This window comes from Anopheles aquasalis, chromosome 2 (genome assembly GCF_943734665.1).
Source record: "Anopheles aquasalis chromosome 2, idAnoAquaMG_Q_19, whole genome shotgun sequence".
Lineage (NCBI taxonomy): Eukaryota > Metazoa > Arthropoda > Insecta > Diptera > Culicidae > Anopheles > Anopheles aquasalis.
In genome coordinates this window covers 71,489,025-71,502,979 of record NC_064877.1, presented here as the reverse complement: position 1 = coordinate 71,502,979, position 13,955 = coordinate 71,489,025, and the positions used below count along the sequence as shown (strand labels likewise).

Below are 13,955 nucleotides of genomic sequence, written 5' to 3'. Positions count from 1 at the left end.
AGCATGGTCTAAATGTACTCTAGTCACATTTAAAATATATTAAAATGATTAGCTGCTTGGTTTCAAAAATGATTACTAGCATTTGCAATTTGCGTTTTAAAAACGTTTTGTTTCCAACGTTTCAACTTTTCTTTATCAACATCAGCCCCAAATATCTATCCCGCATTCTGCATGCACACGAAGACACTCTTTAAGCGCAGTATTCCCATAGCATCGTAACGGTAGACGTGGGCTCCCAATTTTCGTTTGATGTTGATTGAATCCGCTTCCACTGTTTCGGCAAACATTTGGTGGATTCCAATCAGCAGCACAGACTAGGATGCACGATGCCGTTTGAGCCACGCTGATTCGAGTGATGAAACATTTTCGAACCCGAGCAACGAAAGCTCCTACAGTGCCATGATAGAGAAACCACCACCACCGATCATGCTGATCATTTGGGGAATACACAAAAGGTGATGAAACAAATATGGAAATGAGCAAACATCAGCCATCATTCCCCGTACACCTGTGTTTGAACTAAAGGCTATAATCGTCAGAACCCTGGGTCTAACGTTGATGACATTACATGGAGATGATATTCAAATTCAGTTAAAGGGTTCCAACCGAATGGTTTTCCATTCCAGGTTAGGGATCTGCGGAGAGTTCTTTCGGGGGGATTCTCTGTAAACCACGCGGTTGCATATTTTAGTAGATGCAAAACCGTGCTCTTAACGAAGTGGATTCGAGGTTCTTGAGGTTTTCTTCACCCGGCACAGCAGCACCTTTCAGGCCGAAATGCCAAATGCCACTCAGTCTCTCAGTTCAGTTTATTGCTTCCTTGTTGGCACCACATCGAAGTTGGTGATGGCGAGCAACGGTTTGTCGGACGGGCAGACGGATGGGTGCCTCTCAGATACCATCAGGCTGCCACTGGTTGGCGACACCACGTACTTTCCAGCCTTGAACAGTGTATTACCATGGAAACCAGACGTTTCCAGCTGGAAAAATGGGACAAAAATTAGTTACCAATGCAACGGTCACACCATGACAGAGTCAAACACTTACGTAGAGCATAATGCTGAGACCATAATGCTTGACCTCAGACCCGTTGTAACCCTTTTCGCTGATTCTGCGTACGGCAATATTAAACACATTCTCTGCCACCAGTTTGATCCGCTTGTACAGCGCCATGTCGACGACACTCTTCTCTTTGGCAATTCTCACCTCGTTCTCGGTGATATAGTTACGGTAGATCACAACCGAGGGGCTCTTGTTTATTACCTCGCGTTTTAGCGGACCAATAAGGTAGAAAGGATCGCCGTTCATATAGTAGTAGGAGCAATGGAGATCAATTTCCTTGTCCGGGGTGCGCGGAATCCGATTGGCACAGAGCGGATCCATCTCTTCCAGCAACGATATGAACTCCTCGTTTGGTCCCTTCTTTTGCAAATCCTCGATGTCTTTCCACTCTTTACCCATCGACTGCAGTGCATCCATAACACGCATCATCTCCTTTAGGTACGCCAACGGTTCCATTTTTTCTTTCGAATGCTGCAGCTTGTGCAGATCATCGCGTAACCCCTTGAAGCGGCTGACGTGGCTCACGAGTCGATCATTTATCGGCTTCAAACTTGGCACTCCGTCAGCATCCACATTCCCTGTTTTCTGTTCGCGTGGCGCCCGAAAATTTCTGGTGCCGCTACAGATGACTATGAGCATCGATGAGATCACCAGAATCCCTACCAGGGAACGGTCAGTAATTAAACTACAACCAAACATCTCTCTTATTCAGAATGTTAAAACTGAGAAACGTTTGCACTTATATCGAGTACTTTACTGCAACTGACGATCACAACGAGACTGAATACAAGATGGAGGCCCACACATCGGAGACCAGGGTTACAAGAACGATGAACGGTGGGGATCTGTTTGTACAGCTGAACAGATTTAGGGTTGACAATCTGGAAGCTGACTGGGTCTTTCGATCTAGACACGTCAGTAAGACGATGACAGTTAGGAAAAACGTGCGAAATGACACCAATTCAGGGCCCAATAGGAAAACCCACAGAAAAGAAAGCATTTTCGATTGTTTGTTCAAGTGGATTTGATTCCAATCCAGTTCGTGGCCCACGTAATACCTTCGAGAGTTTAACTAATACAATTTGAACTCGAATTTATTCGACATAACAACTCATTTGATAACGGTACCGCCCAGTTGGGATGTTTGCGTGAAATGTATTCAGCTCCATATCAACACGTAAGAGGTAACCATCATAGCTTTACCATAAACCCGGTCTGTGCTGGTCAATCAAATATTCATCCTCACCGTCAATCAGTAATGATGTCGGTGCATGTGTCTAAGCCCACTACTATAGGAGTTCGAACAGTGACAGTTGCCGTAGCCACAACACACCGATGTCTGCGGTTTAATAATTGCAACTCGTTCCGAACACTCTCTGAAAGGCTGTCCGTTGTGGTTGCGGCGGCCAGTATGACGGAATCTAACATCACTGCTGCAGTGCATTAAACATGCATTTAGCTAGACATGGACGTGTAGGTACGTGTTGGAGCGGTACGATTACACAGCTTTAACATAATTGTAATTAGACGACGTGAGGTGTCACTTTGATGAAATTTTAATAGTGAAGTGGCGCATTCGTTAATGTGACATTTGTCAGATTGAGGGAATGACCTGTGCATAGAAATTTTCAAATAAATTTCATTTTGACTCGATCTTTTATGCTCTCGAACTCACAGAATGATAGAACATGATAATTGTAATGTAATGCTTTGCTTTAAATTATATCAGCTTCTTATTTAGATGCACCTTATCGTATAAACCACATGCATCTAATTAAGCTTGGCTCATCGGCGCTATGAAAGTAGCTCAAAACTAGATTTTGTTCATTTCCAGATTGATGCATATTTCAATCTTTGTGATGCACAGTGGAAGCACAACGTAATTGCAAACCCTCTAGAATCACCTCTGACTAGCAAAATGAATGAACCGATCAAGCTCTAGAAGGCAGCGAATGCCAATCGTTTTCAATGATGAATTTCTCTCTTCTGCTGGTGCGTGAAATGGGGCAGAAAATCCATAAAAGTAAAAATTGAAAATGAGAAAAACATTTCCTTTCCAAGTGCTAGACGCGTGAAACACATTTCAACCATTCGAAGGGAGAAACCTCTCCTCCGCCCATGTTAGCGCACGGCAGTGGTTTGGTGTTTTGGTGGCCATTTAAACCCCATTCCCATCATCGCGCATCGCGTGCCCCCGGGGCCGGTGAAAACCTATTTCAGCAATGGCTGCTTGTTGTCTCGAGCACGTCGAACGTCATTCAGTTTCAGACTGGCTTAGCTGCTGGTAGTCCCTTATGCTTCATAAGTCATTCGAGTTAATGCCGTGGAATAATCAATGATCTCGTAGATGCTGATGATAATGATAAAACCGATGGCGGTGGTTGGTATGATGATGCAAGTTGCGTTGAATACTGTCCTTAGCCAAACAGGCACTACATGGCCGTATTATTTTCCATTTCGATTGCCATAATTCGAACTTCGAGGACAGTGAAGTGAATCGTTGCGTGGGATCGAGTGTTTTATATTTCAGTTACACGACAACCTCCGTTATTTATTGGTGCAATTCGTATAGATGAAATGAATTCGACTATTAGCTTACCACATCGGTCCTACAATATCCATTTCATTTCTTTAAAACTTCGTAACTGATCACTACCAACATGACCGCCATTGTGCCCGCAGTATTAATTCTCACCAGCTCAACGTCAAAACTGCGGCGTTAGTTACATATCTGAGCATACACTTCCTTTTTGCTAACCGGCACAAGATGAAATCAAGATTGTCCGGGGATGAAAAGATAAGCCCTATGTTAACTCTTCCTAGGGGAGAAACTATGCGATATGCAAGGAACACAAGCAAAAACGATCAAACAGAATGCAGATGGTTAGAGGAAAACCGGCCCTGTTACTACCAGTTTTCTAAACGAGATACACAGATCATTTTCATCAAAAGAAGGATACAATATTTTCTCTCTTGCTTTTGTTTACTCCTTTTAGCTATAATTTAATTACGAAAGGCCTCTTTAACTCATTCATAAACTTCATGAAATACTTGGATATAATACTATGGATCTATTTTATATAGATAAAAGCCACGTTGCTTTATAAATTGATGCTAACTTCATACAATGAAACACGAAATTTAAAAGCACTACAAAGCAGTACAAAAAGTATGAATCCCAAGTCAAAGTTTATAAATGAACGAATGATGAAAATGGAAAAAAATCATTGAAAAAGTAAATGAAATATTGAAGGTTCTAGCTTTTACCACAGCACCGCGCTTGGGAGCGATGTGTAGGAAAAAGTTGGCCCCATGTCTTTCTCATTTGTTCGCGCTTGTGACCGCGCCCATCGGACCTCGTAGTAAGACAATATGTTTGCTTAATTATTGACAGGTCGCTCGATTCAATTTTCATTTCCATTAACCGAGAACAAAACGTTTATTATTGGAAATGCGGGTCATGGATAGCCACGACGGGTCTCGCGATCGATGACATCCTACGTGGACTCCAATCACCACTCAGCACAGTTATTCATCAAGGTTAAACAGGATACAATGGAACATAAAACCTTAAAAATGCAATTACTGTCGACAGGTTCACCTTTCAATGAGTATTCAACAATAGTAAAATAAAGTCGGACGCGAGGAAATGCAGATAATATTAATTTGCTTGTGAAACACCCTTTACTACCACTTGCTTCGACTTCACACTTTTGAACAGTCTTTTTGTTATTCGTGTTGTTTGTTACATGCTTTACAACAAATTTCACACAAATTCCAGTTCATCGTGGCCACAATGGAAAAATTATCAAACTTCTATTGACTGTCAGTGCTCGGTTTGTTTCACCCATTGCGTGCAATTAAATCCTGGAAAACTTTCATCCATCCTTCGGGAGGAAAGTTGCAATGAGGTAAAAAAGAATGCAACAACAAAAAAGTGCAACGCAAGGAAGTAGAGAAACAGAGGAAACTGTACAGCAACACTCCATTAATTAAAAACTTTAGCTGCCTTAGAATGCACATGGCTGCGCCAGCGGCTGCCCTCACCGTTCCACAGTTCAAATGTGCATCCTGCTCATGGATGAATGGAAACTAATTGAGAAGCGGATCGATCCTTCCGACCCAAACACTACACCATACCGAATGAATTAGTTTGAATACTCTGTAATGCAGCATAAGTTTAATGATTAATGCGTTTGCGAAGCTCACTTTGTAAGCGAGACATGGAGGAAAAATGGAAGTTTCAATTAATATTTCAATTAACAGCTTTTTTTGACGATGATATACTATTCCACTGTTGAATCGTATTTTTGTAGTATGCAGTACAGTGAATGACAAGTGAATGAGAATAAAAAATAAAGGAAGTAACACAAATGAATGCAAGTCTGCATAGAAATCATCTATGGTTGGCTACATAAAACCATACAAATTTCTTTTAATGCCGTTGCTAATAAACAAAAAAAGAAATCATTTAACTTTATTTTAAACGACCGGAATAAGTACGAGAACACAGTTTGGCATAGGTCTGCCCCGAGCTTTACCGGTAAACCGGTCATCCAATGGTGGTTTGTTTTTGTTCCACATAACACTCCACAAACTGACTCCCTTACACACACCCAACACGCGGTTAAGAAAAGTTTTGATTGAATTTTCGCTCGTCCCCGAGATAGCGTCTGCACCTCGACGGTTCGACCAAAAGAAACGTGCGGCCAACGGTCGTACGGTAGCAGCAGTTCGGTCAATTCGGTCGCGCTGGACAAAACCCAACGAGATGCATCATTCATTGGCGCAACGGAGCACAGCGCATAATTTCCGTACGTTAGCTGGTAAACAGAGAGCTCTAATTTTCAAACAATTCAAACCATCGGCATCGTCTGTCGGTGTGTTCGAACAGGGCCGGCCAGAACTGAAAATGAGATGGAACTTTATGAACCAAATCCAATTTGCAACCCCGTTGACGGTAATTGACAATCACCCCCCGGGGCCACCCCAACTCGAGATGTCGTCTCCAACGTGAAGCCATCTGGCCATCCGTTTGATGCGAGCGGACGACGACTTGCGAGGCACGCGACACCGCTCGATTTGGTCAAACAAAGTTTCTAATTAAAGCGAATGATCCTGCCAATTACGTTCTTTATGTCGCTCAAAACTCCAAACTTAGTGGCCTCGGCTTGAGGGCGAATTTACAATATTGAGAAGACACACACCGCTCTTCTGCAGGGCTTTTCGTACCGAAAACGACATGGAACGGAACTGCTTCGAAAGCAGACAGCGATTGTGACAAAAGATGGTACCTTTAAGCGTGGTATAACGATCAAGCTGCTTCCCTGGTGTTGATATAGTATGCTACTCGGCACGGCAGTGTACTGCCGAGATCCGTCGCGTAAGGCGCCAAATCCTTCTACAATCACCCAATAAAAGGATGTTTATTGAAATCGACAGCTTCCAATGAAGGACACGAAGTTGCGTTGCTGCTCCTTCTCCTTCCACAGCATTCACCATCCATTTCGTAACGATGTGTAGCGGTGAACAGTGCTTTGAATATGCTGGCGAAGCGAGAACCGAACTGGTTAGTTATGGGCCATTTGCACGTCCCTGGGCCCTTTGCATCTCGTTAGGTGCTTGGAGGCAGATGTACAAAGCACCATCATTATGAGGTGTCATTAAAAATTTAAAACAGACCACCAACAAGTCACCGGTAAGACACCGACTAATGTGCCGTTGACAAGCGAAAATGCTGGGCGTCAGGACTGGGTGGCTGGCTGTTTCCGGGGAGCATAAAAGGATCGATTCAGCAGAAGCAGGCCTCGAATGGTGTGGCGGCCTAAAAGGGAAGTGGTATCGATTTACGGCCATTCTTTCTTCGTTCTTCCCCTTCGCCATGGCTGCAAAGTATCACGCATCCCCTTTTAAAACCGAACACCGGAGATCCGACAAATGAGACCGACGATAAAGACATAAAGTTTCACATGAAAAGGTAAAAAGGGACTTTGGGGACGGTAAAATTAATCTTATCAACAACTTCGGCGAAGCATGATGCCATTATTGATACGCTCATTTACGGGCAGGAATGTTTTTCTTTCGGTAAACCGATAAGTGCGGCCTGATGCGGACAGCATCGTCGTAAACATCGGCAGTGTATCAGTTTGCCATTTTTTTTAAGCGCATTAAGTTCATAAAGTTGCTCAATTTGTCAACCGGGTCCATCGTCATCGCCATTAAGGAGGGGCGGAAATCGCGTTCGCAGAAAAGGGCTTCTTGTCCGGGCAATCTGATGAAGAAGACACGAATTTGACGAAGTGGTAGACTGTTAGTCGGAAGATATCATTCATGTAATTAGGTAATGGATCGAGCAAAATGTTGTCTACTTTTATAACGTAGGTCTGTGCGGGGAAACGTTGACGACTGCCTTACTTGGCAAAATTAGTTCTGCAAAAGAACGCAGTCCTAATAAACATATAGCAATAGAACTAGTAAAACTGATCAAATTACAAAGAAACATAGAATGGATGATGAATACTGTATCCTTTCGGTTACATTTTCATTCAACACATCAAACCGTTCAATTATTGTTCCCATTTGCTGTCAAGATGCTTGTTATTCGGGGCAGTCCTCACTAAATCACGGCGAGGCACGTTCGGTGCGATGACAGTGCGGCGGAAATGTCGCGATAAAACATCATTATCATCAGCTACCTGATCGATCATCATCACACGCCACATTTGTCACAGTTTTGTCCATCCAACATCTGCCGGAAAAGCAGAGCAAAACTCTGCCATACCTTTACTCTGTTGTGTTCCCCAGGATGAACGTGTTCGGACTCGGCAAAGTGCAACATCCGATACACCACACCAGGATGCCGATCAGTTTGTCGCTTCTTCCATGTTTGCTCATTTGCGCCCAGCTTTTTCCACTTCTCAGCGATTCCGATTACTGGGCCACGTGGCCGAAGATGACATTGACACCGGAAATCTTTACCTTCAAAAGGGACAACCGCAGCCCTTCTGTGATCCAAGTGGGAAATACTTCGCACTAGGAACAGCTGCGTATTTTTGGTCTAATTTGAAAAGTGTTTGTATTGCACATAGTTGTCATTAAAATTATATAACAACATTGAGTTGGGATTGTTTTTTTTTTAACAACAAGTATCAGACTGATCTGATTGCCGGAGATTTAACACGCGGTTTTAGCATTATCTTCATCATGCTCTGACATCTTGAACAGCTGGCAACGTATCAATCCGCGGCACGCAACACGCGATGCGATGCAAAAACGAAAGCAGAGTGCCACAAATTTCCCGAAAAACCGCCCGAGGTGCCAAAGCTAACGATAAGACACCCGAGATGGAACGATTTTCCGGCGGCGGTGTGCTGAGGGTCCATGAATTAGCGCCAGTAACGGTCGCAACAGATTTACGGAAGAAAGCCTAAACAAAATGCAACAACAACAAAAAAAAACTAAGCTCCTTTGTCCGTGGGCGCTTTACCGATGATCATCACAAAGCAGGATAAGCCACGGAGAGGCTGTCGGAATCTCCTTCCGCTGGCAAGCTGGCGGCTGACCGACCGGACGGCGCAACGAACGAAGATGGTGTCCGCGATGGCGCTTGATTGCCAGTCCACCCAACCGGAATGAGGATGAAACCGAGTGGCGGAATGAGGGGGGTTCCTTTTATGTAGTGCGTGCGCCCGGCACGCCGGAAACAACCTGGATTCCACGGTATGGGTGCATCGGGTGGAGAAATTATCATAATTTACTCGTCTGTTGCTGCCACCGTCTGTCTACCACTGGGGTCCTCCGTTTCTTTATCTTCAACAAAGTCACCCCGGGCACCCCCGGAGAGGACCACACCTTTTTTCCTTCTTTTCTTTTTCATTTTCATTCACGATCCCCACGTTAAGGACACTCCCGGGGAAGCAGCTCGCTTGTTCTCGTTGCTCTCATATCCTGGTGGTGTGGAGCATCCTGGGTGAAAACTTGTTTTTTTTTCACTCTCTCTGATATAACAGGACCGAGCTCAGCGTTCCTGCTCAGCGCAATAATCTAGCCATTGCGGTCTCCACTATGCTGTCTTATGCTTAGAACGCGCTTCCTACGCCATTGTTCAGTCGCAGCGGGAAAGGAAGCAACAAAAAAACGCCTTTTTGTCACTGTAAACAGTCCTTTGTGCATTCATTACGCTTCACAGAGTGGAGCTATTGAATGGAAAGGGATCAACGTGAGCACCATCATCGTGTGTGCGGGCGTACGTCCACCGATGCTTGGATGATTTTGGGATAGATCTTTCAAATGTTGTCATAACTTGAACCGTTTCTCGGTGTCCTATGGACTCGGTGGTGCTCGAAATGATCTGAGAGGCCCGCACGGAGGAAGATGGTTCTAAAGTTGCTCGTTAAAAAGTAAAGTTGTTCACTGGAAAATATAGCTGAGTTGTTCTGATGACGAGCTTTCAGGCGAAAATTCGATATATGTTCAGCTACAGTACGTATTTTATCTACCATACGCAGCTTGCCTGTAAGTAACAGTTATTCGGCTGGATCATTGGTCTGCACTTAAAATCACATTCGCGACACCATACGGTGTAGTTGTTACTTCATCTGTAAGTAATGAATAGTACTATCAGAGAGCTAACGAGGACACGCACCGTTCATAGTGGTCCCTGTAATTCCAAACCTTCTGGCAAAGCTGTTCCCTTTCTCTCTCACATAAATTCAAACACAAATCATAAATGCTAAGCTGACACGCGCTGTGAAACCTCTAATTAAGAGCTTTTGCAGAGCTGATGCATACCGGAAAGGATAGTGCAGCCGGTTGGTTCTAGAGAGCCCTAGTAGCTAACAGCCAAACCACACGCACCCACTTTGATTCAATCGTCCGTTCTCTGTCAGACTCTGGACTGTGCTACAGGATTTCCATTCCACAAATCCTTTGCACCACCATCACCATTCCGAGTGCTTCCCTAGCCTTTTGCATTCGCTGAAAAATCGTTCTTTCACACGGGCTAGTAGCAAGTGCAACCACCACCGCGAAGCCCACGTTGCCGAGGGCACCACCAACCGGCGCATCCACCATTCCCGGATAGTCCCCGGTGCTACGTCCCGACCGTGCGCGTCCCGACAATTATGCATTCGACGGTCGTTTGAGTACGTTTATTTCCGCACTAATTAAAAGGCAAAACACTGCGTCGGTGGTAGCGGCTTGTCCAACCTGAACGATGCCAGCAGCGGCAGCAGCATTGTGGGGATGCATTTTGCAAAACGCCAAACGCACCGCTGCTGCTACTGCTGTTGCTAGTGCTTCATTATCTGCACACACCCAGCACGACATCCAGGGAGCGGGATGGCCACTGCCGAGGGCGCACCAAGCGAATCTGGGCCGGCAACAGTTCATTTTCGAGTATCCTTGTACCACGTGCGATCCTTACGGCGCTGGACGGCGGCTGTTGATAGGGAGTGGTAGACATGCGTCGGTAGGACCGATGATGCTCGCTCCTGTTAGATATATGCTGCGGTAACATAATATGTTGCAACATCTTTTTTACTACCAACATCATAGCTCTCTCTGTCATTTTCTCTACAAGCAAGTGTCGTTAGCAGTGATGTGATCCTGTGTGTGTTTTTTTTATCTTGTACAATAGAGAATGTCGTTACGTGCCGGGCTGTTCACCGTTAAAAACATTACCTAAGGTTCGTGCTGTGTGGTTAAATGAACCATTTGCATTTTGACCTCGTATGCACGTTATATCAAAAGAGCTGAGAAGATACACTAAACTAATTAGGGAAAGCAGCCAGCGGTGGGAAGTTTTCTCTTATAACTATCAAAAGATTTAAATTAACAAAGGCAAATCTAATTACACCGTTGACGCCAAATTGTAAACTTTCTTCAAGAAAACAGAACACCGGAGAAAAAGAATTGCACTGAAAATTGAAAGAAAAATCTATTCAAAAATGTCTCCACAAAGACGGGGCAATAGCGTTCAAGAAAAACGAGCTCCAAGCCCTTGCAGAAGGTGCTTGCTTTTCCTCTACCTCGAAACGCCGAAAGAAAAGGCGCGCGTGGCACTCGCGCACCGGTGCATAATTTATGCTAATGAAGTCAGGGACTCGCACAGCTTCCCTTTGCACACAGCATAAACCAACCATCTACCTTCACAATTGTCATTTACTCCCGGGGCCCCAGACACTTGATGGAAGCAAAAGGAAAATGGAACGAGACAGGACCGACCAACCCAAAAAAAAAACTGGGAAAAAAATCCTCCAACATCTCGAACGAAGAATGGGAGCTCACGCGAAACCGCAATGTGATTGAATTCTTACAGCGAACCCACCGCCATCACCTCGCGCGCACCGCGAAGGAACGAGTTTGTCTCGGTGGCTAACGTCCTTGTTCCTTTCTGCCCGATGTACACGCCCGCCCGCCGGTGTCAAAGGTTAATTCTACTATCCCCGGTGGGTGACACTTTAAGGCTCTATTCCATCGTTCCCTTCCAACCGGTACCTCGCTCCCTTCTTGGGCGGTGTGAGCGAGCGCGAGTGGCAAATTAACTTTCTGTCATTTTTCACCCTCACAACAGCCTCGCGACATCCTCGCGGCCCTTGGAATGGGAGAGGTGATGGGTCCCTGAGAAATGGGACAAAAGAATACGAAAGCTCCTGGAGGAAAGAAGGGAGAAGAAAAAAACTGGCTCGCACACTCGACCAAACGGTGAGCAATTGATAGAAGCGACCGGAAGGGGGGCCAGGAGGGTAAAAGTTTACCATTTTTATCTCTGATGCCATCGTCGTATGGTGTTGACCTGAGGAGCTACCCTGTCTGTCAGTCAGTCAGTCAGGGCGGCAGGCGGAAAGTATTGCAATTTTAATCGAAAACAACAAATTAGTTCACGACGCTAATTTAGCGATGCGGAAGTTATGGCTGACTCGCGGCCACGCGATGTTGACTCTAACTGGACGTTAAAAGTTGAGATTGATTTTTGATTGCATTAGGCCAGTATAATTGCTACCAACTGAACGTGGATGTTTATGGTGGTAGCACTCTTCAGCGGACATCCGTTTTGTGTACAAGTTGTTGCGTTGAAAGATGGAGAAGAAGTAACTTCATTACAGTAAATATTTGACTTGGAAAGAAAAAGTGTATGCCGCCGCTGCTCCTTGATTGGAATCATGTAGCCGGATAGTGGCCGTTCAATTTCGGCCAGTACAAAGTTCCCGTGGAACCCTTGAGATTGGTTCATAATTTACAAATTGATCAGGTAGTAAATGTTCGCCAAACTATGTAACAGTCAACAAACAACCACACTCCGGCCCCAGCGAAACGATGTCGAAAGGTCCAACAATCTAATAGATAACCTTTCGAGCGTGTAAACACAACCGACACTCGGCCACGACAGCATCGACGAATCCCAACCATAGGAAACATTGGGTTTACGAAATGTTGTTATCTCCTGTTCCGCTCCCAGCGCCCCAGTTCGTCCTTTCTCGAAACTTTCTCAGATTAATCAGACGGACGGACGGTCCGGACGGCGTGAATCTACAGTATCTTCAATTCCGGACCCGCTCGATATGCAAAATCCTTCCACCAAGAACACGACGAAGAGTTATAAATAAGAGCCGAAAGCGAAAAGGGTTTCGTTATTGATTTATGTAATTTTGGCAAACGAATAGAACGAACAACGGACATCGAACGCCGAATCCGGGACAGCAAAGACGATACCACCATCGGCCAAGCCGTTTAGGGGTTGGTTCAATCGGCTATATTCAATCCCTTCGCCATCCCTGCTGAGGAGAGCTTGGCCGTTTCTCCTCCTTTACTCATACGTCGAACGTTTGGTGATCGATAACTTCGTTGGAAGAATCGCTCAACTGGGCCACAGCAATATAAATTGCTCTCTGATTGGAGCTTTCAGAGGGGATAGTTCACTTTGCGGCAGCAGGATTTGTTATTTGTTGGTGGTGGCCACCAGATGGTGGCCACCTCTGCACTCGATGTTGGCGCCACATGCTGCAGCCCATGTGTGCATATGCTTCGCCGCTAGCAAACTCTAGCCCCCAAGAGATAGCAAATTTATAACTAAAAACCACAACGATTCCACTTCCAATCGGATTCAGGCGAGATAGAACAGGAAACGCCAAGCCAATATGTGCAACCGGCATGGTGGCAACCTAAAAGCCACTGCAGCTTCCAGAATCCGATCGAGCAAAGTTCGCGATTGCACGAGTCACTGCGCGAAACGTATTGGGGGTCTTTCGGAGCGATGCATTCGCTTAGAAACCCATTCCCAACCAAACCGGCGGTCGCGAGGAATCGTCGAAGCTGCAAAGGGGACTGTGTATGCCTTCACAACGAACCAGCACTTGCGCGAAGAAACAATCTATTTCGCAAAATTAAACAGATGCAGCTGCATCGTTCGTATGCCCGGCCTCACGGTTAGCTGGACAGGTGTGTGTGCGAGGTTTGATTTATGTCGATGGCATTCTTCCAGTGAGTTGTGGAGTGCGCTACAGGCAATGTGTCTAAGTATTTTCAAGTGGAAAGAGAAAAAAACATAGATGTTGCGTAGTTATGCAGCATTGGCAGCCATAAACGATGCACCTGTTTCGATCTCTTTCGATGTCGAGTCTGTAAAATTGGTCTACATAATATCGGCTACAACTTCCTACCATAGGTTCATGTTGCAGAGGAGCAGTACATTTCACATGAAATGATGCAATCGTATGGAGAAACAAGAAATCATAAATTCAACAGAAAAATCCATTTAATTTAGTTATTCACTCTGGATAGCATGATTCGTTGCGCACATAATCCACATGCACATAATCCGATAAACCATTGACCATTAACCAACATTCGTAGCAAAATAGCAATAAAAAACAAGCAGTATTATCAGAATAACT

The 13,955-nt window shown here is 45.0% G+C and overlaps 2 protein-coding genes across 6 annotated transcripts in view; both read right to left on the bottom strand.

Annotated features, from left to right (window-relative positions):
- Positions 1-13,955, bottom strand: part of LOC126571849 (polypeptide N-acetylgalactosaminyltransferase 5) — an 80,600-nt gene that overhangs the window by 31,633 nt on the left and 35,012 nt on the right. The window lies entirely within an intron of this gene.
- Positions 810-1,761, bottom strand: LOC126571850 (uncharacterized). The gene is made up of 2 exons (XM_050230686.1): positions 1,048-1,761; positions 810-980 (listed from the first exon to the last, which is right to left on the bottom strand). Exons 1-2 carry the CDS (start codon positions 1,759-1,761, stop codon positions 810-812), a joined length of 885 nt encoding a protein of 294 aa, XP_050086643.1.